Below are 25,486 nucleotides of genomic sequence, written 5' to 3'. Positions count from 1 at the left end.
AAAGATTATAATACAGTGAGGCTGTACCGTTGAGCTGAGTAGGGCCAGGTAATGCTTCATTTGCATACAGCTGGGGGGTCAGGCAGATGTAGAGGAATGCCCTACCCCCATCCCCTCAGCTGTGGCAGTGATAACAAAGCTGAATCAATGGACCGTAAATAGTCAATTCAGCAAAACACAACATCAAACAGTTAGCAAAATGGCTGTGTAAATCTTAATTTGATAATTTGCAGTCAGATATTTTTCATATAAATAACAAAAAAACATTTGCAGATATGAAGGTACTAATTTTGACTGAATATCCAAAAGTATTTTGTTCTTAAATTATCAAATGAAAGCAGGGATTGACAGGACGCAAATTCCTGCGTCCTATATGCATAAGAATTGACAACAGACACAACGAAATAGATTAGTGTGTCCACAGAGAAGCAGAAAAAGTCTAAATATTTTTTCTTTTAAATGTTGATCAAGTAACAATTATGTCACGAATATCAGTAGCTCTAGCTCAGTCATGGTATCATTAGCAGTTTAATTACTTTGATGATCGTGATACACAGTACAGTAACAGTATCTGAATAGCAACACTATTATAACCTAGTATTAATAATAACATTTAAGTGTCTGGGATCCCCATTTTGTTGACCACAACCGCTGATAATTAAGAGGATGAGTCTCAGGGATCCTGAAATACAGGACTCAGGTAAATCCCTGGGAAAGTGTAATTGGTAGAATCAGATGGTATGCCAATGAGATACATGAATGGTAGTGCATTATTACAATGTTTCCAACTGAGCTGATGAGAAAAATACATGAAATAAAAATATAACTGATACCAGATATTTGTATTTGATCTCAATAGCTGATCATACTCGACTTAGTAACCTAGTTTGCAGATCACACATATTGTTTTGAGGACTCAGTGAAATTATTTGTGAGAAAAAAAGCAAACCCAAAATAAACAGGTCTATAAATAATAAGATAATTATTCTCGAAAGGATTTATGTTTGACACTGACGGAGATATTGTGATTTTTTTTTTGTAATTCAACCAGTTTTATAAACATAAACAAATCTAGAAAGAATTTACATAACTGTACATTAAAAAACATACAACTGAAAAAGATTAGAATTTCCAAACATACACAACAGTATCTGACTGTTTTCATTTACTCACTTTGTTCATTTCTTTGAACAATAAATCTGCAATATTAACAAGTGTGTGAGATATCCGTGAATAGGACATGATCGTTGAACAGCTGTTGAAACCGAGAGCCAATGGTACGCGATGACATTTCGCGCCTTATATCAGGTTCATTTATAATCCATACACACTCTTTGGGGAAGTATTTTTTGCCATTTACACTATATACACTGTAAACAGAATGTGCATTTCGTTGTTTATACTTGACACTGACATGCATGCCTATTTCGCGGGATGAAGATCTGATTGGATAACGGTGTGTCAACCAAGGACTCATGAATAATCATGAGTAACAAAGATGGACGACAAGTTTTCTAATGAATGAACAAGGGAAAAAATATTCAGAAAAAATAGAAGGCTCGTTGCACAAAATGAAAGCATGAGACAAAAGACAAATGTGCATGTAATCTACAACATATAGAAGTTTCACTCTTGAAAGGTCCTTACGAAAAATATACCCGCGAAATTTTGCGCGGGGGTCTATTTGGGAGGATATGGCGCGAACCTGTCACTTCTGCCCCTCGATCGGTTCACATTTCAGACTAATTTCACAACATGCAACTCACCTGAATCCTAAACTGTTGTCTCCGTTTGTTCACAGCTATATCCCTATCATCGTCCTGCAACACAAGTTAAAAATGGGGGTTCTAAAGGGTCTAAAACTTAGCGCAAACTGGGTCACCTCAAACAAAGAGGGGAGAAGAGGAGTTTGCAGTAAATCATAAAATGTTATAAACATACCTCCATAGCTTTCCTTTTCCTACAGATGTTGGGTTTTGTCACTACACTTTCGTTATCCTGTGTTTTTGGTCGATTTTGGAGTCTTGCACTGCAAATGAAAGACACATGAAGTTGACTTCTGCTTCGTTATGCGACCGTGGAGGACAACTCGCATCCCACTAGCCCTACGTCACGATCATAAGGTCTTCCCGTCAATATCCGAAGGAAGAAATACTAAACTTGAACAAAAATAATTCTTACCTTTTTCTAGACATCTTCTAAGCTTCAGATATCAGATGTTATCTGAAATGACAGAAAATATGAAGTGTATTCTCCGATCACTTGATTACGAGATCCGGGTTGTCAATTTCTATAAACTCCAACGAATCCATTTTTTGCGTTCACACATTATGATAATTCTGGTAAATTCGACTGCACGCAAATATCGCACTAAATTGTTATATAACTTTCCAGTAGATCGTGTCAAATGATGAGAAGGCGGGCTCTTTACTCTCCGAAAGAAATGAACTCCGTGCCCTATTTCGACATCTCAAAATACGTACGGCCACGCTCAGTAAATTAACCCCACAGGAGGATAATTTTGACAATATAGATAGACGTTATCCTGATTGATATTGTCTCAGCTGAGTGACCAATCACCCTTGCTAATTACACTAGAGCTACAAACTGAGAGCTACCTCAAGCACACGTCTGGCTCCCTTGCCAGCTTGCATTGACTGAGGTGTCACGTCCCGCGCAAACCCATGTTACCACGCAGGGACATTGCGCATGCATATTTCCCACACAAACAAAAATTTCATTAAATATGTTCAGAATATTGGCCTGATTAGTTTTGACATCAGACTATAGGAGATACTGACCAAAAAATCGGACATTCGTAGAGTTAGTAGAAAGAAATTCGATGATAACTTTTCCACCCTCCGACGAGAAAAAGGAACTTCCGAGAGACAACGGCGCGAAAAACAAGATTCATAAGTTTACGAAGTTAAAATGATAAAGTTCATGAGATACAAAACCTTAGACATACGTTTAGTTAACTTCCTGTGTCTTAGAAAGACAAAATAACACTCGAAACTCAAGCTTACATGGGTTTCATTCATTCACCACATGGCCACAGAAAGTTGTAAACAAATCGACTCGCCTAGAAAAAAAGTTACACAAGTTCTTTGAAAACGAATTAAATGCAGCTTTACGCATATCATTTTGTAGCTTGTAATCCCAGAAATCTAATGCAATAAGTGACACGTGTAAGCGGTATTCAAAATCATGACTTTCAGAGGAAAATTTAGACATAAACACGGTAATGTCATCTCATAGAATGTGCTTCCGCACAAGTACGCATGCGTGACTATTTGGGTATCTTGATTGGTTGATGGGGACGCCACCTCCCTGACAACGTCACATGTTTGAGAAAATGGCGACTTGCATGGAAAAATTTGTCGGTGTTTTCAAGCAGAAATCTACTGCTATTATTGGCATGATTCATCTAAAGCCTTTGCCAGGTGCTTTAATATCATAATATCTTTATGCATGACGAAATAAATGCACTTTGTTGCACACATCACCAGAACATGAGCAGGTGCCCGTTTAATCCCATACATGCACTGTCGACCAGATATATGCTAGCCATAATGACAAGCCGGTTCTTGTACATAACTAGGATTGTCATAGGTCGGGCAGTGATCAATACATTCCAGTCTCAGATATCACTTTGTGAATGGTGTTGGAGCGAACAAGAACTATTTTTACCGTTCGTTTTGAAGGAGACATTAGATTTTGTGAAATAGACCCACATGTTTGTAAAATAACAAAGAAGGAGTGTTTACAAGCCACATGATGTTATTATGTATTGCAAATAATACCGCTGGAAAATAAACCCATGTAAGTCGTTTTGAAGCATCTGAAACATAATTCTTACCTGGCAAGAATGTACAGGTATAAGTCCAATTAAAACAAAGTAAGCACAATTTCAAATAGAAGTAAATGCATGGAATGCAGTTTATGCACCTCAATGCCAAGCTGTCCACATGCGGTCTGTCAAACTATTTGGCGGATTTTCCACTTTAGGTACATATGATTGGCTCAGAAATAATTCATGCAAATGTAGTCAAACATTGTGTCACATGGGATCTATTTTTACCTAAGCCTAGTATAGCTGAAGTAGACAGCCTGTGATCACTATGTAAACTTTCAAAGAATAGATTTCTTTGATTGCGACCTGCTGACTGCTTATGTTTCCCAGTCTCTGAAGTGCAGGCACTATAATTGTATCACATCAACATGCAGCAGAGCTCAGTTGTGTGTTCCCGCTGATTGTTTTTCATGTTTAGGCTTGCTGCTGTGTGTCTATTGATGTGATATTGCTTCATAGTCTCCATATGCTTTTCCTATTTATAAACTGTAAACAGAGGGGTATTGATTCATTGACTTACAAATGTGTTAACATGTCATAGATTTCATATCAGAGTGATTGAGCCATGAATGTTTGGAAAATAAAATACACACATCTGTGCATGTAATTTCTACATTTGGGATGGATCTGAACAATTGTAATGGAATGCAAACATATGAAATTCAGTTTGGATGATTTTAACTGTACATGTCCTTGACTGGCATTAGATAAGTCTAGTTTTAAAAAGATGCAGTAGTTAATTAAAATGTGTGTCATTCATATTTAGTATAGGATTTTAGATGAAAGTCCAGCCACTGATACATAATGTATTTACATTACAAACATGAAATGGTATATAGTGACACAAGATTTCCCATTTCGTCTCTTACCTATATAACTGTATACCTGTCCGACTATGATGTTTCTGAGGTGATCAGGGACAATTCCTTATATTCTACCCTGTTAGAACGAGATCAGCACTTTCCTGTGATGTCTGACTGTTTTGTCATGGACTTACTGCCACTGTTTTATAGGGACCCCAAGATATCAGTACTCAATGAAGGAAATCCTCAACTCAGCAGTAAAGGAGGCTAAGCTTTACAAAGATGCTGGAGTGGTAAGCTGTTGTTTTCTTTACCCATTGTTTTAAACACTCTGGGTAATCTGGCTTGAGGCAAAGTTCAATTAAAGCAGGACACATGTCTCTAGTTGAAAAAATATTTATGTAGAGGAAGACATTTGAAAATACTGTTTCCAATGTTTTCATTGCTTAATGACTTGGAGTGTGAAAGTTAAAACTGTTTTGAGATACAAGCGCTAGATGTGTCAGTATATAAAGGGTTTTAAGATTTCTTCACAATTTTAAGAAACATTAAAATATTGACAGTACTTGGTACCATTTTCCTAAAGTCTACTATTTGACCTATTTAAGACATGGTACTATGTGAATGTGTTTCAGATTTGTTGTTTTTCTGGTGTCTTGTCATATCTGCATAGGTTTTAGTAAAAGATGTTTCTACAATATGCTTATGCTGGCAATATAAGTAATTTTGTATGGAACCGATTATTGCTACACTTAGTATGTGATTTGAATATTTACTGTTATGGATTATTTTCAGATTAATCCTATACGTTTCATGAAGGAACATTGAAATATTATCTCTGTACCATTGTACAGTTTAACCAATTTAAGACACAGTTCTGTTTGAAGTGTGTTCAGATTTGTTATTCTCATGCTGTCTTGTCATATGTGTCCTAATTTTATGTTGGAAAATGTTTCTGCAATAGCTTACACTTGCAGTGCTAGTAAATGTGTCTTGAACTAATTATTTTTGCAGGTATGTAGTATGTGAAGTGTATGTTTACTGTTATGTATTGTGTAAGCAAGTCTTATACATGTCGCATAAGATCCATTTTTGGACTTCACTGCTGTGATATTGCTAGAATATTGTTAAAGTGGTATAAAACAACACTCACAATAACTTAAATATTTCACAGTATACTTGTGAAGTATGTATCCTGACTGCAGGAAGCCATGTGGTTTTATACGTCAACCATGAATAAAGAATGCTTTCCAATGCATTTATTGAGAAATTAGAACTGAGTTCGAGTGGTTAACAAAACTGGGCAAGAACCATTGTGGATGTTTTTTTGTTCTTGTCTTTTCATTTTATTTTTGAAAATGTGCTCTTATTTATTACTGAGCATGAAAGCCTCTTCCTAGCAGTTCATCTTGTAATGATGTAAAACTTGTTCTATCATTCTACAACTTTAATAAAATCATGAATAACATCAAGTAAGACATTTGTCATTTTCATTTTGGAACTTAAGCTGATATTTCCAGTACAGTTGGGCCCAAATATTGGCCTCCAAAACTGGTTTTGACAGTTCCATATGTCTTTATACCTTTTGACTTCAAGAGGGAGAGATATTGAGTAGAAAGGCCCTTGACTCAATGGACATATTTTAAACATAGAACATATTGCATACAGTCTTGTATTTAGATTTTCACAACACTTTGAACCATATGTATATGTTAGTTTCACTGACTTCTAATTTCTAGTCACAGCAGTTATTTTCTATGCATGATCACTGTCTATTGCAGGATGGTATTATGGTGGAGAATATGCATGATGTGCCCTACATGCATACAGGTCAGGTTGGACCGGAGATCACAGCGGCCATGTCTGTCATCTGTGCAGAGGTGAAGAAGGTCTTCTACCCTGGTCCTGTAGGGGTACAGGTCCTGGCCGGCGCCAACAAACAGGCCCTTGCTATAGCTAAAGCAGCAGGTAGGTCAGGATCTTACAAGAAATATTATTTCCAGCAAGGTCTAATAAGTCCTTTTTAGCAGCAGTTCAGTGCTGGATTCCAGTGATATATGTGTATATAATTTGATTGATTCCTGAGTGAGTATAGTTTTGCGCCACACTCAGATATATGGCAGGGTGGCGTGTGGTCCTGTGCACAAATCTCAGATCATGGATCAGTTGAAGTTAAGCACCATCGAGGTCGGACAGTCCTTGGATGGGTGACAGTCCTGCCCCACAACAAAGCACATAACACATGTGGTCTCACCTTAGGCAAGTGAGTTTGTTCAAAATTGCCACTGTTCACCCAGCAGAAAATAGGTACCCGATGGAATAAGTCATGTAACCACTAACTTTCTAGCACCTAACAGGTAACTGGGGTTAGTTGAGGGGGGGAGTTTATAGAATGAGTGGCTTGTGGTCTAAGGGAGGTAATTTCACTAGTCTCTGTTAGGGTGGCTTGTACCCTCTTGACTAGTGGTCTAAGGGAGATAATTCATGTTTTTAGTTTATGTAATTTTCTAATTCATCTTCCATTTGTTTTGTGTAAGAATAAGATGGCTTATGTTTTAGAAGGTTTGTTTCAATGATGATTTACTTATGATATTTAGATGATGTGATATGATGCATGCATATGCACATCAGAGACCATATGATCTATTTCATTGCTCATTGCAAGGTGTTGTCTCAGTGTAGAAGGGAGACAACTCTGTATTTGCTCATTCAAGATTTCAACAAAAACTGAAAACCCATCAATTTCCAAGAGGCTAGTTTTCTAAGAAAGGAAATAGTGAGAGATATAAAAGTATTAACAAATCTGCATTTGTCTACAATGGCCTGTAATATTTTTTACATCCCCCTGACACGTCATGTTTCAGTGTATAGCCTTCTAATACTTGCATGGATGTACAACGAAAGATATGTTACAGTCTTGTGGACAGGGACATTTTTGGCTTGTGGATCAGCACTGGCTCACAAATAAGGGGCTATGCTAAGTTGCTGAGTAAAAGATCTTGGTAGTCTATCAAAAGTTCTGTAAACACTTGTATTTTACAACATTTCCCCTGAAGCCCAATGCTTTAGTCTTCTCAGATCAAAAGGCATAAAAAGCCAGAAGGCTACACTATTTCTTTTTTGACAAGTGTGAATAATGAACAGGGAATGACAGAATTTTATGTGATAGGAACCAGAATTACTTCTTTAAAGAAAGAGAAAGATAAGTTGTGATCAGAATCAGACAGCATGCTGAGGAAAAGAATTGTCAGGGGGTCAGATGGTCAAAGGGGGGTAATTCACTGTTGGCTAATTTTTTGGGTTCAAATCAATCTTACAATAAACCAAAGGTACTGTCAATATTCTTCCCATTTAGAAGAGATTACATGATTAGCATTAGACCTTGGTGCTAACACAACATTAACACAGCTAAAATCCCAGCATTGTAACAACTTGACTGAAAAAAAATGAGTCTTGGTTTGAGAACACTTTGTAGTTTTTAACATTGTTTTGTTGAATAAATTGTGGAAGAATATAAATGAGTTTCAGATTAATATGATCTGGATTGTCTTTGATTACTTGTGATTTCAGTACATGGCATCAAAAATCAAAATGCTCCTTCTAGAATGATGAGGACAAATAGAAGCACTCATAAAATATTATTAGCATGTCATGATACTGTTCTGTGTTCTGGCAGTCCCTGAAATCCTGAAATCTCTCTATGTAGCTTCCCAGTTTGTGTCCCTTGTGATTAGAAGCCAGTGTATTCTCTGGTATTTCTCACTGTTCATTAGAGACTATCAGATGTACACTTTCATATCAAGGTTTTCTCTTGCCGACCTTCAAAATGGCCCTTGTTTCTCATGTTTTCAAACATTCTAAAACTTTTCAGTAATGGCTTTGTTCAATGCATTCTTTTTATACATCCTGAAATTTGAGTCATTTGTAGCTCAAGTGGTGCTTTCAATTTACAAATGCTTATCTTTTCCAAAAATGATTTTAGGAGCTCTTCAAGATGATTGACCTGTGAAGGTCCTGGGTAGAATAAGCCTTCAGCAACCCATGCTTGCCATAAAAGGCGACTATGCTTGCCGTAAGAGGTGACTTATCGGGATCGGGTGGTCAAGCTCGCTGACTTGGTTGACACATGCCATCGGTTCCCAATTGCTCAGATCGATGCTCATGTTGTTGATCACTGGATTGTCTGGTCCAGACTTAATTATTTACAGACTGCTTCCATATAGCTGGAATACTGTTGTGTGCGGCGTAAAACTAAACTAAACTAAACTCACTCACTCACTCACTCACTCACTCACTCACTCACTCACTCACTCACTCACTCACTCACTCACTCACTCACTCACTCTCACTCACTCAAGACAATCCTTTGGGATTTTTTACTTTCCCAATGTTAACAAAAACCCTACATATCTCTTGTATTCACGTTTGGTGAAGTATGTTGTTTTTCCTAAACCACAAGTCCTACTGATTTGGGAAAAGATCTGCAAGAAATTCAAACATGAAAAGATTTGGCTGAAGTGCAAAATACTTTGTATGAAAAGGGTGTCTTCATGTTCATTTTCTGAATTTCTGAATATGATTGTTGAAATGTTATCAGAATTCTGAATATGATTGTTGAAATGTTATCAGAATTCTGAATATGATTGTTGAAATGTTATCAGAATTCTGAATATGATTGTTGAAATGTTATCAGAATTCTGAATATGATTGTTGAAATGTTATCAGAATTCTAAAGCATCACGTGTATTGTCATACATTCAGACAGGATTATTTACATGTCGTGTGGTTTGAATATTGCTGAAAATGGCATTAAATAACAAACAAACATTGAATTTGAATCTGGGGATGTCCTAACTCTGGCAAGGACCCCAGGACAGTCATGCTGATTTTGAATTTGGAGATCCTACACTCACTTGTCTGACTGTTCACATGGGGAACAGTTCACACAAGCAGCATTTTTCTGTTTCCACTGACAAGCATTTTCCTTCAGCATTGTTAATATGGGAACTGACAAGCTGCATGAGAAAGTTTGAGTGAGTTTAGTTTCATGGCACATTTAGCAATATACCAGCAACGTTTCAGTGAGGGACACCAGAGATGGGCTTTACACATTGTGGGAAATAGAACCCAGGTCTTCAACGTGAAGTGAAGACGCCATTAGGCTGCCCCAGCTTTCGAGAGGAAGAATAAAATTACATTTGTTTGAGTGCAGTATTATTTATAATTGTGCTATAGGTGACCATGATGGTGAGAGCCTATTGTACCTAACATTAAATTTTATATTTTATTGTTGCTGGAAGCTTTGAATCCTTTGCTGGAAAGAGTTGTCTCCCTTGACGTAAAACTGTGACGTCCTGATTCTGATTTGTGACCTTGGACATGCAGATTTAACACACATATGTATGTGGGTTCCACAAGATATACAACCTGCATCTCTTGTATGGCATTAGTCAACATGCCGAGATATGTCTGATACTCAAATCACTCACTTAATTAGTGATACTAGTATACCTGTGCGTAAGTCCTCAGCAATCCATGCTTATTGTAACAGGTAACCTAACAGGATTGGGTGGTCAGGCTCACTGGGACATGTCAGTATATCATGCTATCAATCACTGGATTGTTTGGTCCAGACTTAATAATTTACAGAACACTGCCATATAGCTGGAATATTGGAGTTACTGATGCAATACTGATGTATAGCCTATTGGTTAAAGCATTCGCTCTTTACACCAAAGACCCAGGTTCAATTTTCCCACATGAGTACAATATGTGAAATCCATACCTGGTCGGTGATATTGCTGGAATATTGCTAAAAGAGGTGTAACGCTCGCTCGCTCCCTCCCTCCCTCACTCACTCACTCAATTAAAAAAAAGGTTCGGTGGATTGTATGTCTGAAATCGTTTCATTAGAAGATTGAATGGTCCTGATGTGGATTATGTTCAGGCCACCCTAAAACAGCTACAATATCACTGCTGCAGCATTGAACACAATGCCGTCTCTCATGATACATTTTTTTAAATGTTTGCCATTTCACCAGCATCTGTGAGTCATGCAGATCATTGTTTTGTACTCATCACCTTTAAACTTTCACAGAGTTGCAGTTTGTGAGAGCTGAGGGTTTTGTTTTCTCGCATGTTGCCGACGAGGGCCTGATGAACGCTTGTGCTGGCGAAGTTCTGCGTTATCGTAAACACATCGATGCAGACAATGTCCTCGTGTTCACTGACATTAAGAAGAAACATAGGTAAAATCTGCCATCTTTTTCTGCAACACATGATAATTGTAGATAAATTTTCTCCTGAAATGTTTTATTGCTGACTTGATAACTTGAAGGTATGTCACGATAACTTATCCAGATGGTAAATTACTAATGTCAAGACATTAAAAGACGTTCCTGTTAAAGTTGAAAAAATTAAAAACAATCAGTTCCTGAAGAATGGTTTCTGAAAAATACCAGGCAGCAAAATGTTTTTGTGATTAAACTGTATTTTGCCTGGTGAGAGAGTTGTCTTCCTTTGTCAAATCCAGAAATGTTTTGCTGACGTGAGGTGTTTAGTTACTGAGCATTGTTTGAGGATAGGCAGTTTTCCATCAGTATTGTAAATATCAGATGTCAAGAACAGATATCAGTGTCAGAATTACTGTTTCCATTTGTAGTATGTGGAACTTAAAAAGTTTACTTATCTGTACGAGTCTTATGTAGCTGAAAGCTAAAACATGTCTGACATTCTGACAGTGTGCTCAACTGGAGAAAATGAAGCTGTTTTCAGGAAAATATTTTTAGGGTTTCTTACCCCATCAAACTGAGAAATGCATCTCACTGTTTTTTAAAATAGTTAAATATTTGTTGCAATTTTGTCATTTCTATTTTTATGTTACAATTTCCATTACAGCAGTTTCATGTTTGCCAGTTGAAAATATTTTAATAGTCTGTCTGCAGTGAAATCATACCAATGAATTTCACTTTAAACAAAAAAGCAAATGAATAAAGTTCAATTTATGACTGCCAATCCTCATAATTTCACCTTGCCAGTTGTACATTTAAATCTCCGAATTTTATTCAACTTAGAATAAAAGTCCTTTAACAAATGATCATAGTTTCCAATTGCTTTATTTGTTTGTAATACGAGGGGGTATCCACATTAAAATGAAACACCGAGAACAGCTAGGGTTGGTCTTAGTTAATGCTTGTCATGTCCCACACATGCATTTGTTTCACTGTTCCAGTTACTGCGCTTACCCCCTTGTAATACAAAGCAGTAATAATGATTTGGATCTATGATCATTTGTTCAACAATTTTATCTTAAGCTGAAAAAAGAATGTGACTTTAGTTTTCATTCGGCATGGGAAAATTATGAGGATTCGCAATTTTAATTTCACTATATTTGAGTTTCTTTTTAGGTTTAAAGTGAAATTAATCAGTACGGTTTCACTGCAAACAGACTATAATTGCAGCAAATAGTGTTGATATAAATACTTAGTATGGACATTAACTCTTATATATATACACAAACATACAAAGGGCATATACAGTCAATTACAGGATTTCTAATAAGTAAATGGAAATATGTCAATAAAGAATTAAAACTTGCATACCAACAATTAGAAAATGCAATAAATCTTGAAAATTTAATGTTTTTGAAAGATTATAAAATATGGTAAAGGTTGACCAAAATATAATGTAGAAAACATGTTTTATTTTTATATTTTATTGTTACATAATACAATGGGTTGTTTGGAACATATTCTGTTTCCATGGAAATTGTTTGAAACTTGCTTAACATTGTTATATTGACTCTCAAGTGACTGGGAAGGTAAGATCTGATGCCATCACATTCAGTTTATCACAATATTAAACATTTTTGTGCATTCTTTTTCCATTCCTTTAGGTCATAATATTTTTATTACTGATTCTTATCTCTACCAGATTTTCCTAAAAATACCAGACTCAGCATGTTTTATTTGGAGTGTTTATTCCGTCATGTCATTTGCAACAAAACTGGATTCTAAGGTTTTGTCTTCGACTTAAATTTGTGAGAGTAGAACAAATTTTATGTGCAGTAATAACTACATTCTATTGTTCTTTGGTGAAAGAACAGGAGATTGACAACTTCTAAGATTTGCTATCAACCATCACTAGACATGATGATTTAGCATTTCAGTTATTTTTTCTGTGTTGCTTGCCATTGTTTTATATACAGAGATAGAGATAATATTTTTCTTGTCATTTAAACCCAAAATAGCACTCAGCTGTTCACTCTTATTCAAATATAAAAAGCCAATGATATAACTTAAAAGTATTTTTATGCTAGATTGGAAAAAATGCATCTGAAACAATTTCTTTACCAGGAATAATATAGTGAATCAAAAAAGAAACTTCACAATATGTAATTTTTAAAAATAATGAATAATTTTTCTCATATGATACATCTATGTATCCAGAATGTGATCTCTATCTTTCAACTCAAGAAAAACATCAAGGAAAACTCTCTCAAACCCATCCATTCTATGTGCAAAAGTGCCTTTAACAAATGATGCCATTCAAATAGTGCCAAATTAGGTTTTGCACGTGCAGTTGATCACGTGATCTTAGCATCGAAGTTTTCTTCATTTGCACATGTTTGCATTGGCCTCAAGAATTAAAAAAAACACTTTTAAATCACTGGTCTAATGGTACTTAAAATGCCATGATTGTCAAATGTGCAACGTGAACATGCTGTTGGCACGTTGCAAACGGGAAGATCAGTTATTGATGTCGCAAGAGCAATGGGATGCAGCCGTTGTACTGTGTATGACTTGTGAGGTTGTCTATAACAAACTGGCACGACTTCTGATCGCCCAAGGTTGGGTTGCCATGAGCAGCAGACCGTCAAATCGTCCTACGTCATCTAGGATTTCTGCCAGCAACACGAACCCGGGCTGAGATGTTTAGAGGTTGACTGTCCTCACAGACCATTCAAAATCGGTTGTGTGCTGCCAATCTCCATTCTCGATGTCCATATCGTGGGCCAATATTGATGCCGTTTCATCAACGTCAATGTCTGCTGTTGGCCCCACATCACCTCCGATGGACCCAGAGAGACTGGAATTGAGTCATCTTTAGCAACGAATCCAGGTTTACCCTCAGATTTGTGGACGACAGGCATAGGGTCTGGAGACGACGTCGTGAACGGTATGCCCAATGTTGTGTATAGGAAGTTGACAGATTCGGGGGCGGAAGTTGCATGGTATGGGGTGCTTTCTGTGGGAACAACCGTTCCTGACTTCCATGGAAACCTCACAGCTGCTGCTTACCGCGACCAGGTGCTCACCCCTGAACTTGTTCCTTTCATGGCGGCTCATGGCCCAGGTCAACAGTTCCACCATGATAATGCTCGGCTGCTTACCATGATGTTGACATGAAATTTCCTTCAAACCACTGGAATCAACATCATGCACTGGCCATCAAGGTCCCCTGACCTTAATCCTATAGAGCATGTTTGGGATGCTCTTGGGAGAAGGCTTCATGGTCTTAGGAACCAACCTCAGAATTTGCAGGAACTTGACACTGCCTTGCAAGAGCAATCCCCAACCACGTGTTCACAAGCATCAGGCAGTTGATGAGGAGATGGTATTTGGCAGTGGTGAATGTGTAGGGTGGCCATACACATTACTCAATTGAGAAATTTTGAATTTATATTTTTGTGACTTGACAGTCTGTATACCCATGTTTTGGAACGGTGGTGTAGCCTAATGGAACTGTCACTGTCAGTTTATTGAGTACATCACACAGATCTTAGCAATGAAATAATAACAATTTAACCATCTTACCATCTCCTGAAGAAAGAATGCAAAGTTTCTTTTTTTGACTCAGTATATTTTTCAAGGTCTTGTTATTCCTGTTGAAACTTTAGCTGTGTGTATCTACATAAAGGAATAACAGGGGCTAGTAGTTTAGTCTAGAGGTTAAAGTGTTCGCCTGCTTGTGTTTGATTCCACATGGGTACAATGTATGAAGCCCATTTCTGTATCCTAAGAAAGCCCATTTCTGTATTGCTAAAAGTGGCATAAAACCATACTCAGTCACTCATTAAAAATAATCACCATAAGCATAACACTTTGGTACACTGTAAGTCAAGAGTTTTATATCTCATATTAACAATTTGGACAGAAGGTACAGTGATTGACCCTCTCTGTGATGACATTATAGTCTGAATGTAATTAAATTCCGAGGCTAATGTGTGAGATGGGTGGAAGGTGACCAGTCTAACCCATCAGCCAGGCTGTTATTTGGGAAAGCTTTTACATGCCAATCATCCCTTGAAGTGGCCATTTGTAGTTGCCATGTGTCTTAACAAGAGTTCACTCCAAAAGCACATGAAGAAGCTATGGAATATGAGACCCAAGTGTATATTAACTTTGCATATATTTCATCAGATGGCCATCAAGGCAAATTTTGGTGGAAGTTACCGATAATAACAGATGTAGAAAACCCGATCTCCGAACCATTTATACACTGAATATCAGTCTCAAAGACATAATGTCAGATCGGAATTTTTCTCAAACATTATAATTTTATGTGCAGTGTGTCATTTCGTATGTAAGGAGGAGGTTGTTAACTTGAATAATTGATAACTCCTTATATGTTCCAGTGTTCAGTTAATTTTGTAACATGTAGGGATGGTAGGGTAAGCTTGTGCTTAAAGTGTTTGTTCACCACACTCAAATTCTAGGCTTGATTCCCTTCCTAGGTACAGTGTGTTCAGCTCATTTTTTATCCACACAGTAATATTGCTGGAATACTATGAAAACTTGATCTCACTCTTCCTTCCAGGTCTGGCAGGTTAGAATAGTGGTTAAAGCATTCACACGTCTCTCTGAAGGCCGGGGTTCAATTCCTCTCGTGGGATATATGTTTGAAGCCCATTTATGGTGTTTCCTGCAGTGATGTGCTGGAATATTGCTATACATAACATACCCGTTCACTCTTCCTTTCTCCCCCAGTAGCTCGTTCACCTCACTATCACTTGATCACTTGAGCAAACCTTGAGTATCATTCCAAAATAGACCTAGAGTGCCAGTTCTAAACAGGCCCTGAGTATCAGTTCTAAGTTGAAAAGGCCTTGAGTATCTGGGCTAAGTAGGCCTTGAGTATGTGTGCTGAATAGGCCTTGAGTATGTGTGCTGAATAGGCCTTGAGTATCTGTACTAAATAGGCTTTGAGTATCAGTTCTAAACAGGCTTTGAGTATCAGTTCTAAACAGGCCTTGAGTATCTGTGCTAAACAGGCCTTGAGTATCTGTGCTAAATAGACCTTGAGTATCTGTGCTAAATAGACCTTGAGTATCTGTGCTAAATAGACCTTGAGTATCTGTGCTAAATAGACCTTGAGTATCTGTGCTAAACAGACCTTGAGCATCTGTGCTAGATAGGCCTTGAGTATGTGTGCTGAAGAAGCCTTCAGTATCAGTACAAAATCAGAGGCCTCTTTCGGTGGAAGTGTTACAGTACTTCAAATGTTTCCTCACGTAATCTGTTGCTATTAACCTAGCTATGGCAACTTCATTAAGAGCCTTATTGCAGAACCAAACACCTACTTAATAATTCTGTACATTATGCTGCATGCCTCTTCTCTAAGTGGCTTGTTTGTCTTGTGTTGGATTTCTCATTGTGGTTCATGTTCATTTTGGACACCAGGCAAGAATCGATTTCACTATCATGATATTGGTCTGATTTAGTGAACTCCAATAGGGATTTGAGGCATGTAGTGACAGTGTGTGACCAGATTGTGTCATTGTCGCCTGACAGCATGAGGCATTGCTCGTGCTACTGACCACTAGTTTATCAGTCAAGTATCAATGATATACAACCCGCTGTAATAGGACTGATATATTGTTGAAAGCAACTGACCACTTAATGCTTTGACATTACAGTGCCCATACCATCACTGAAGATGTTAGCATTATAGAGACGGCCAAGGCAGCAGAGTTCTTCCTTAGCGATGGCGTCGTGGTTACAGGTGGCGCTACAGGAATGGCTGCCAGCACTCAGGAAGTAGCAGGTGGGATACGCACATATTCAGCATTGTTGGTAGCAGGTCAATATTTGTCAAGATTATGCTTCCAATCATGTTTGTCACATTGTGAAATGTACATATTTTCTTTGCTGAGATCTATGGTTATAGTTGGCCTACAGGGTATAGTGGAAGGAGGATGAACAGCAGAGTGAAGGAGTTTGATTCTGGCTGCCTTGTACCAAAAGATGTTAATTGTTGTTTCCTTGCCTGGTAATCAACATCAAGGGGATGAAATAGACACTTCATGTTTGCTTTTCAGCTTGACCTAGTTTAATACAAGCGAATACACATTTACATGTATGTATGTCACTGTAGAATTGCACTTGTGAAGATCTGGGTTATAATTGATCTTCAGGATGGTGGGGTATCCTAGTGGTTAAAGCGTTCGCTCGTCACACCGAAGACCTGGGTTCGATTCCCCACATGGGTACGTGTGAAGCCCATTTTCTGGTGTCCCCCGCTGTGATATTGCTGGAATATTGGTAAAAGTGGCATAAAACTAAACTCACTTACTCACTATGATTGATCTTCAGCAACCCATGCTGGTCGGAAGAAGCGACTGATGGGTTCGAGTGAACATGCTTGCTGACTTGGTTGACACGTCTTCGTATCCCAGTTTGCACAGATTGATGCTCATGCTGTTGATCACTGAATTGTCTAGTTCAGACATGATTATTTGCAGACCGCTGCCATATAGCTGGAATATTGCTGAGTGCTGGTATTTTTGTTGGGTGCGGCATAAAACTAAATGCACTCTGTATAACTGCAATGATCTTGTACACAGGGTGCATCCTACCCAATCCAATTCTTGTCAGTTTATCACCATCTTAAGTTTCTCATTTTCACCCACTAGGGATGACAAGTTCCAAAGTACATGAAAACATTTAAGTTGTTGTGATATTATTCCCTTCTTACACTGCTTTCTTTTTTATAAACATGATCTTTGCCATAAGCAATATTAATAGTGCAGACATATTGATTTTTAAAAAAAATACTACCCTATAAATCTTTCCTCCTATATCTTGTCCATATTCCTCTGTAGAATTATTAGATTTGTAGAAAGATTTTTCTGTGTCAACTATCAGGGAGAAAAGTCAAGGAGGAATTCAGGACAGTGTTTTTGAAATATAATCTTTGTCTGAGCATTTGTCTTCAAAGCCTGAAGTGAAATTTGATGAAGAAATATGCTGGGTCTTGTTCAGATTATATATTGCATGCTACACCCCTCCCAGTTTGGATGCCAGAATGCAGGTGTTTGTGGGTAAATAAAGTATTGGTCTGCTAGATTTTATTTTGATACTAAAACATTTGAATTAAGGGGAGGAAATTTGTTTCAGTTTTAGATTATCTGATGATAGATACCGAGAGGAATTTACTTTTAGAATTTGTGGTATGTGAAAGAAATGTATTCCGTTGAAAAAATTGGGTTGTCAGTAGATACATTGTGTATGAATTTTGTTTTGTAGAGCTGTACACTTTTTGTCCTCAGCAGTGTTTGTATGGGAGGTGATAAAATGGGCTTTGTCATCCATCCAGTTCATCCATCCAGTTCTGCAAGATATTTTTGGGGAGCAGTGCTTGAAAACTCTTATTTCTTCATTATTTGGTCAATTCAAAGTTGGTGAACTGGTGCCTTTTGATATTTTGGGATTAAATCTACAATTTTTTAGTTTCCATAGCAACAACTTAAACTTGATAGATGGCTGTTGTGCTCCTTCTTGTAGCAGATTGTAAGATGATATTTCTTCACCAAACTTGGGATGTAGATAGGTTATGTAGTTAAGTGGACTGCATGGTAGAAGAGGCCACAGGATGGTGAGGTTGGACAGAATAGGGGATCTAGTTGTCTAGTTTATCCCGAGCCCTCCCGATGAAAAATAACTTCAGCGTTATTAATGTATCCATGCTTCATTTATTACTGGAGGGCTGACCGTACACGGTAAATGAAAGTAAACAACAGGCAGACATATATGTATTCCATTCAGTAGTAGCATCAGTTTTGACCTAACATTTACCATCATTGTAATCTAAAAATAGAATCTGGCCATGACAGGAAATCTTACTTATAGAGAAGCAACAAAATTCACACATATTACGTGTCATGCCACTAAACTTCATTATGAGTTAATGAACAATGCCTTGAGTACTTACACTATGGTAGCCTGCAGTTAGTTAGATTTAACAAGTCTGAGTTGGGTGAAAACCCGTTGGTGCGCGATTGCGCTTTTGCCTCAAACGTAACGCTAACTCTAGCCCAGAAGAGTATACCTGCTTACCACTGAAAAATACAACAGTTACTTTGTAACGGAACACTTGTTATAAGAAGCAACTGACAGGATTGGGTTGTCAGGATCACTAATTTGATTGACTCATATCATTCTATCATAGTAACATAGACTGATGCTCATGCTCATTATCACTGGATTGTGTGGTCCAAACTATATTATTTACAGACTGGTGCTGGAGTATTGGCTGAGTGTGGGTTTTAACAACAAGCAAACAAGCATAAATTTGTGATAAAAAAAAGAAAAAGTCCATATCAGCATAGTTTTGCTACGCATATATATTACAAAGTATTCAAGACATGAAATGCCCTAGGGCCCTATTCAGGGATGGGGTTTGCTGTGAGATCACACGGTTTATTTAGATCAGCATCTTAGTGGGTAAACTGAGATCAGTGGTTCGATCTCTTGTACCTGTCAAAAGTTGTTGAAAGATGTTACTTCTTGTTGCCATGCCTGGTGGTTGACATTAAGACAATGAATCAAGGACTGCATGGACCAGTGTCTCCCACTGATGTCATGTTTTTTTGAAGAAACAACATTTACAATTTTGTTTCAAGAACATATGTTTTGTTAAACTTTTTCAAATAAATAACTTTAAAAATTGAGTCACAGTTCCGTAATAGAATCGTGCATGAGATTTCTGAGAATTGAGTGGATTGACCAAATGGTAGTCTGGAGGAATGGCTGTACCCATTGGGACTCAGTATTACATTTCTGAGGAATCAACCATGTAACACTTACTAAGTAGTGTATCCAACTCTGGGAGTTGTAATGAAATAGTGGAAAATGGTGTGGTATTTCTTCATAACCATTTTCCATTTTCGATTTTATCTAAAAGATTACTGCTTCATACAACCAAACTGGGTCTAATCTCATTTAGTCTGTCACACAGATCCTGAAACAAGTATATCCAAGAAAGCCCATGCAAGTCTGAAATACCACAGGCAAACTGTAGTGTAAATGGGGTTGCGCAGCACAGAGAATATGACAAGTCTTCTTATATACAAGCGAAGCAAGCAAAGGTTGGCAGCGTACTTTCCTCACTTTGGATCGAAAAATATTTTTCATCTCAATATAAACGGAACATGAGTCGAGAGACTCATGACTTAATAAGTCTCTGTCTACCCATCAGTAGATGGGTATCTGGTATGATACGATGTTAGTCTGAATTTGAACTGTGAACTCCTGACAGACAACTGGCTGTATGTTCTACAGGATGTTCTGTACCTGTTGACCAGGGGTAATATGCTTTAAGTATGCAATATGCATGGATAAATGCACAGTATTAATGGACTGTTGGTTGTTGTTAAAAATATAGGGTAACAAATTAAAATGGAAATGAAATTGCAAAACATCTTTTATTCAGGTAAATAAGTACTAGATGTTCATAAAAATGTTTTGGACATATTTCAATTATATAGTGCATTTTTTAAAGTAAATCATTCAGGCACAAGAAAAACAAAATGTTGCAAGTTCCAAGGCTTATACTGTGTGATCCTCGTTCAGTAATGGTTGATGTATCTATGAACTTGTGCAAGGTAAACTTAGTTCATAGATAATTGATTTTACATATTTATGTAGTATTTATGAGCTATTCGCCAGTGACAGAATACTCATGGCTGTAAATGAAGCCATTACTTCAGAATTTCATGTCATTAGTATTGGCATATGTACATGAAAATAAATTAATGTAATTGTCATCTGTTGCCATATTAGCTGAATTACAAACAGCCATTTTTTTCTAAATTATCAAACAGATTGGATATAGTTTATGCATTTACATTTATATCCATTTGATATAAACAGATGAAAAGATGATGAGCAATGCTTTGTAGAAATGCAAACTGCGTATGTCAGTTGTAAATCCTGTGTGACATTTAAGAGTGTTCTTGATTGTGTGTATTTGTTTTCTGAAAAGTGGCTTCATTGAGTGACCATGGAGTGACCTGTAGCAAAACTGATTACAATTTTAGAATCATGTGCATAATATTTCATTACTAATACATTACTTAGCTTCATTGTTACTGGTTCAAAAGTTTAAATTTGCAAGTTCCTCAAATTCTCATTTCATTTCAGTAATTTTGTTAGTTTCATTCTTCTGGCCTTCTCCAGTTTTTATCCTCCATAGAAATGTCCCAAACTGTAAGCTGTGGTCTATGTGTAGAGTAGACAGATCTGCTGGGCAGGTGTATCCTAGAGGCCAGTGCTTGTCAGCATCACTGGATTGCCTGGTCCAGACTTGACTGTTTACAGACCCATCAAATAGCACCAAATTTGCTGAATTCTGCAAGAAAAAGAACAACATCAAGACAAAAATATTAAAAAATGTCTGTCATATTGAAACATGCCAGAAGCAGCAATAGAACAGTGTTAAACAGCAACAGCAACAACAGCTGGAGCACTTTTCCAGCAAGAATATCAAGTCAGACACACTGTTACAGGATACCTACCCACTAAAGGCTTGCAAGGTCATTCTTCAGTCCAATATGTGTCGTATGTGAAGATATGTGAAGAAGTGCTTTTAAATATGCAGTGGCTTTGTTTTGGGCATTTTCAAAGAATTATGTTGTTTGACCAGCTTTGTTATTTTCCTGTTCACCATATGACACATTGGCCTGAAACATAAAGTACTCTTTGTCTGATCCTAACTAGAGCATAATTTCAGATTCTCTAATTGCATGCTGTCAGTTTTCATGTTCATTCTTTTAAGCATATATAATTTTCACATCTCCTGAAACAACATCACAAGTGATGCTGGATATTTGATCATTCTTGTGAGTTACTTGCCTTTAGTATATCATGGCCATTAATTTCTAATCTAGCTGTCATTACACCATACAATCTTCAGGTTTTCAACAGAAGACCTCTTTATTGTAATTGTATATAATCAGTTGTGCAGGAAATATTGTTTTGTTGCCCCATAGCTGCACTACACATACAAGACAGGAAACCTCACTTCTTTCCCTTGTGTGATTGCAGCATGAAGGTTTAATCTGGCACATTTTGAAAGTTTGTCAGACTCTGCATCTTTTCTTAATGCTTTTATTCACAATTAGCATAACTGGTTTTGTGATGGTGCAGCAATTCATACAAAAATTCATCATTACTTATTACCACTACAAGTTACATAGTAAGCCTAGGATATTAAGAAAATATAAATATAGAATATTAGTTTTATCATCATCAGTAATAGCTTAGAGAAAGACTCCAGACAAGAGTAATAAATGTTCATCTCACAGATTTACTGTTGAAGAAGGTGCAAGTTTCAACAACACAGTTTTACGTGTTTCTAGATAAATCTCAGCCCATGACTCATGAAAGTATTATTCCATATTTAAATTTTCTTAATATCTGAATCATAATTTATTGCTCGTAGTAGTATTAACTGATAATGAATTCTGTATGAACTGCTACTCCAATACAGTTTTACAGCATATATGTTTTTCATTATTTCAGACTGCGTCAATGTTGCTTTATTTGTTTGTGTGTTGTTTACACTGCTTTCAACAAGATTCCAACTGTAAATAATTGTCTAGACCAGACAATCCAGTGATGAACAGCAATCATCAACCTAGAAAACCTAAAGCCAAGAGGACAAAAACATAATGTATAAAATCCCTAGTCAAAGTAATATTCTTCTTAAATATTAACTGTATTTTACTTCTGGCAATTTCTAATTGTATATGGGGCACAAAAGCAATGAAAAACAAGAGTCATCAGAAGATCACATATCCCCTCGGTCCCCACATGTTTGAAAGGACAAATCATCTGACAGTTACTTGATGTTTTTCTAGATTAAGTCTGAATTGTTTCCGTGGAAATCATGAAAATATAATTACCATATATCTGTAAACAGCCAAAGGCACCAGTTCCAGATCTGTCTCATATATCTGCCAAGATCTGTTGAAATATATCAAATGGTTTTTTGCGTTGTGCACTGGCAACAAGCCCATTCCTCCCTTTTAAGACTAATCCCAAATTGTTTTCATGGAAACCCAGAAAAAATAAACCACCAAAATCTGTAAATGGCAAAAGGCACCACTTTGTGGTCTGCCTCACATATTATCCAAGTCTTGCTGTAACATATTAAGAAGCTTTTGAATTGTGCTCCGGAAACAAAGCCCATTCCTCCCTTTTGAGACTAAGTCTGAATCATTTCCATGGAAACCCAGAAAAAGTGATAAATCACCAAAATCTATTTTTAGTCTTAAGTCCGAAATGTGTCATTGGAAATCGAGAAAATAATAAATCACAAAACCTGTAAATAGCAAAAGGCACCACTTTAGGTTCTGACTGATACGTCCACCAAGTTTTGCCGAAAAATATTGAACAGTTTTTGAGTTATGCTCAGGAGATGAAGCCCACTCCACCATTAGACTAAGACCAATACGTTTCATGGAAAAACAAATGCAAAAAATCTGTAAATAGCAAAAGGCCCAACCATAGGTTATTATATCTGCCAATTGCTGTCTAAAAATATTTAACAGTTTTTGAGTTATGCTCTGGAAACAAAATGATTATGGACGGTCGAACATACCACCAGACAGACAGATGAGGCAGCGACTATATCCCACTGCATTACATGCCAGGTTGATAAAAATTCTTGGAAGTTTACATTATTGGCCAATAGAAACATAGGGATTTTATTTTTGGAGTGGGGAAAATGGATTTGTAATTTTTTCTTATACTTGAAAAATTTGACATGCATATCTGTAAAACAAGAAATAAAACTGGTCTGGCTGTCTTCTTTGATGTTTTTCAGGGATGCCAATTTCGTATTTTCCTTTTATCAAAAATGAAAAATCATTTCACCAAGGACTCTGAATATTTTCCCTAGATTCTCAAATATGTTTATCAAATAACAACTTTGGTAATCATTGTTTATTTTTAAACTCTATTTCACCATGTTCTGCATCAAAGACAATGACGATGAAAAGTTTTTGGTTCAGTTCATGTGAGGTGCTCTTACTTTGGCAGTAACTTGAAATAGATGTACGATATCAGAATGTTATTACATTCAAACACTTAAATTCTTTGACAAGAATTGCATTAAATGTCTTTACTCAAGCATTGAATTATTTGGAATGCTGAAGGCACTTAAAAATGCGTAAGTAAGTGAGTTCAGTGACTGTGTGAGTGGTTCACTGGCTCTCTAAGTGACCGTTATCGCTGGCTTTGATGGCGGCAGAATCAGTGTCCGGAAATAACTGCATGTTGCCATTATCGGCAGTATCTGGGTTACAGGAATGCTACTGTCTAATTACCCTGCTGTGAGATATTGAATCTAAGTAGATTGTAATTGTGACACACTCATATAGCTCTGTAAGATTTTCAGATAGAATTACCTTGATGAAGTTTCTAGAAGGAATACTTAGGATAATTTTATTTTTTTATTCAGGAGTAAACTACATGTATGTAAGAAAAGTTGTATGAAAACTATGTAGATTGCTTGTTTTCATATCAGGATTGATTCTTCTGACTGTAGAACATGGTGTTTGGATTTGATGTTTTTATATACAATGCTTTCTGATGGCAATAATTTTACTGCAGATTATGGAAGTATACTAGATACATTGACTGGTCTGTGATTTAATGTTATTCCAGGTGTATGGTGTATTCTAGTATTCTAGGCGCATAGTAATATGCTTATGGCTTATGCCTAAGTGTATTGTACATATTGTTCTTTGTGCACTCTTTACATTCTAAGTGTGCAGTATATTGTTAATATTTCAGTGTATAGTGAATTTGTGTTGATTTCAGGTGTGTTGACGTGTGTTTAGAATATAGTTTTTATTCCAGGTGTATTGATGTGTACACTGTGTGGTTATTATTCCAGGTGTCCTCATCTGTTTATAGCATATAGTTTATATTCCAGGTGTGTTGATCTGTTTGCAGTGTATAGTTTATATTCCACGTGTGCTTATCTGTTTGCAGTGAATAGTTTATATTCCAGGTGTGCTGATGTGTTTATAGCATATAGTTTATATTCCAGGTGTGCTGATCTGTTTACAGTGTATAGATTATATTCCAGGTGTGCTGATCTGTTTGTAGCATATAGTTTATATTCCAGGTGTGCTGATCTGTTTGCAGTGTATAGTTTATATTCCAGATGTGCTCATCTGTTTACAGCGTATAATTTATATTCCAAGTATGCTGATCTATCTGTTTGTAGTGAATAATTTATATTCCTGGTGTGTTGAGCTATATGTAGTGTATGGTATGTATTCCAGGTGTACTGAATGGCGTCACCATCCCAGTTCTGGTGGGTTCAGGCATCACAACTGCCAACATATCACAGTATAAGACAGCCCACGGGCTGATCATTGGCTCCCACTTCAAACGAGATGGACACTGGGCCAATGAAATTGATCAAGACCGATTGAAAAAATTCATGGAGCAAGTGAAAGCTGTTCGAGAAAACAAACTACTTCAGGCGACCATGATTATTTGAAAACAATTTCAACCATGTGCGTAGACTGCACCTA

At 36.9% G+C, this 25,486-nt stretch overlaps 2 protein-coding genes across 5 annotated transcripts in view; one reads left to right on the top strand and one right to left on the bottom strand.

Moving 5' to 3' along the window:
* The window catches only part of LOC137258395 (G1/S-specific cyclin-E-like), a 14,349-nt gene extending 10,372 nt beyond the window's left edge, over nucleotides 1–3,977 (bottom strand). Inside the window, exons 1-4 of one of the 4 annotated variants that reach the window (XM_067796060.1) lie at nucleotides 2,619–2,666; nucleotides 2,182–2,223; nucleotides 1,942–2,029; nucleotides 1,767–1,820 (exon numbers count right to left, since the gene is read on the bottom strand). In XM_067796060.1, the coding sequence (XP_067652161.1) occupies nucleotides 1,767–1,820; nucleotides 1,942–2,029; nucleotides 2,182–2,195 (156 nt within the window). In that variant the 5' untranslated portion in view covers nucleotides 2,196–2,223; nucleotides 2,619–2,666. Of the gene's footprint in view, nucleotides 1–1,766; nucleotides 1,821–1,941; nucleotides 2,030–2,181; nucleotides 2,224–2,618; nucleotides 2,678–2,801; nucleotides 2,905–3,859 lie in introns of those variants that run through there. The other 3 variants (XM_067796062.1, XM_067796063.1, XM_067796061.1) reach the window with 3 other exon arrangements.
* LOC137258396 (uncharacterized protein F13E9.13, mitochondrial-like) lies at nucleotides 3,356–25,486 on the top strand. Its single transcript, XM_067796065.1, has 6 exons — nucleotides 3,356–3,443; nucleotides 4,867–4,949; nucleotides 6,438–6,624; nucleotides 10,754–10,904; nucleotides 16,574–16,701; nucleotides 25,232–25,486. Exons 1-6 carry the CDS (start codon nucleotides 3,356–3,358, stop codon nucleotides 25,450–25,452), a joined length of 858 nt encoding a protein of 285 aa, XP_067652166.1. The 3' UTR covers nucleotides 25,453–25,486.

This window comes from Haliotis asinina, chromosome 12, assembly GCF_037392515.1.
Source record: "Haliotis asinina isolate JCU_RB_2024 chromosome 12, JCU_Hal_asi_v2, whole genome shotgun sequence".
In the NCBI taxonomy this organism is placed as follows: domain Eukaryota; kingdom Metazoa; phylum Mollusca; class Gastropoda; order Lepetellida; family Haliotidae; genus Haliotis; species Haliotis asinina.
The sequence above is the reverse complement of the archived record's forward strand: the minus strand, read 5'-3'. Positions and strand labels throughout refer to the sequence as shown.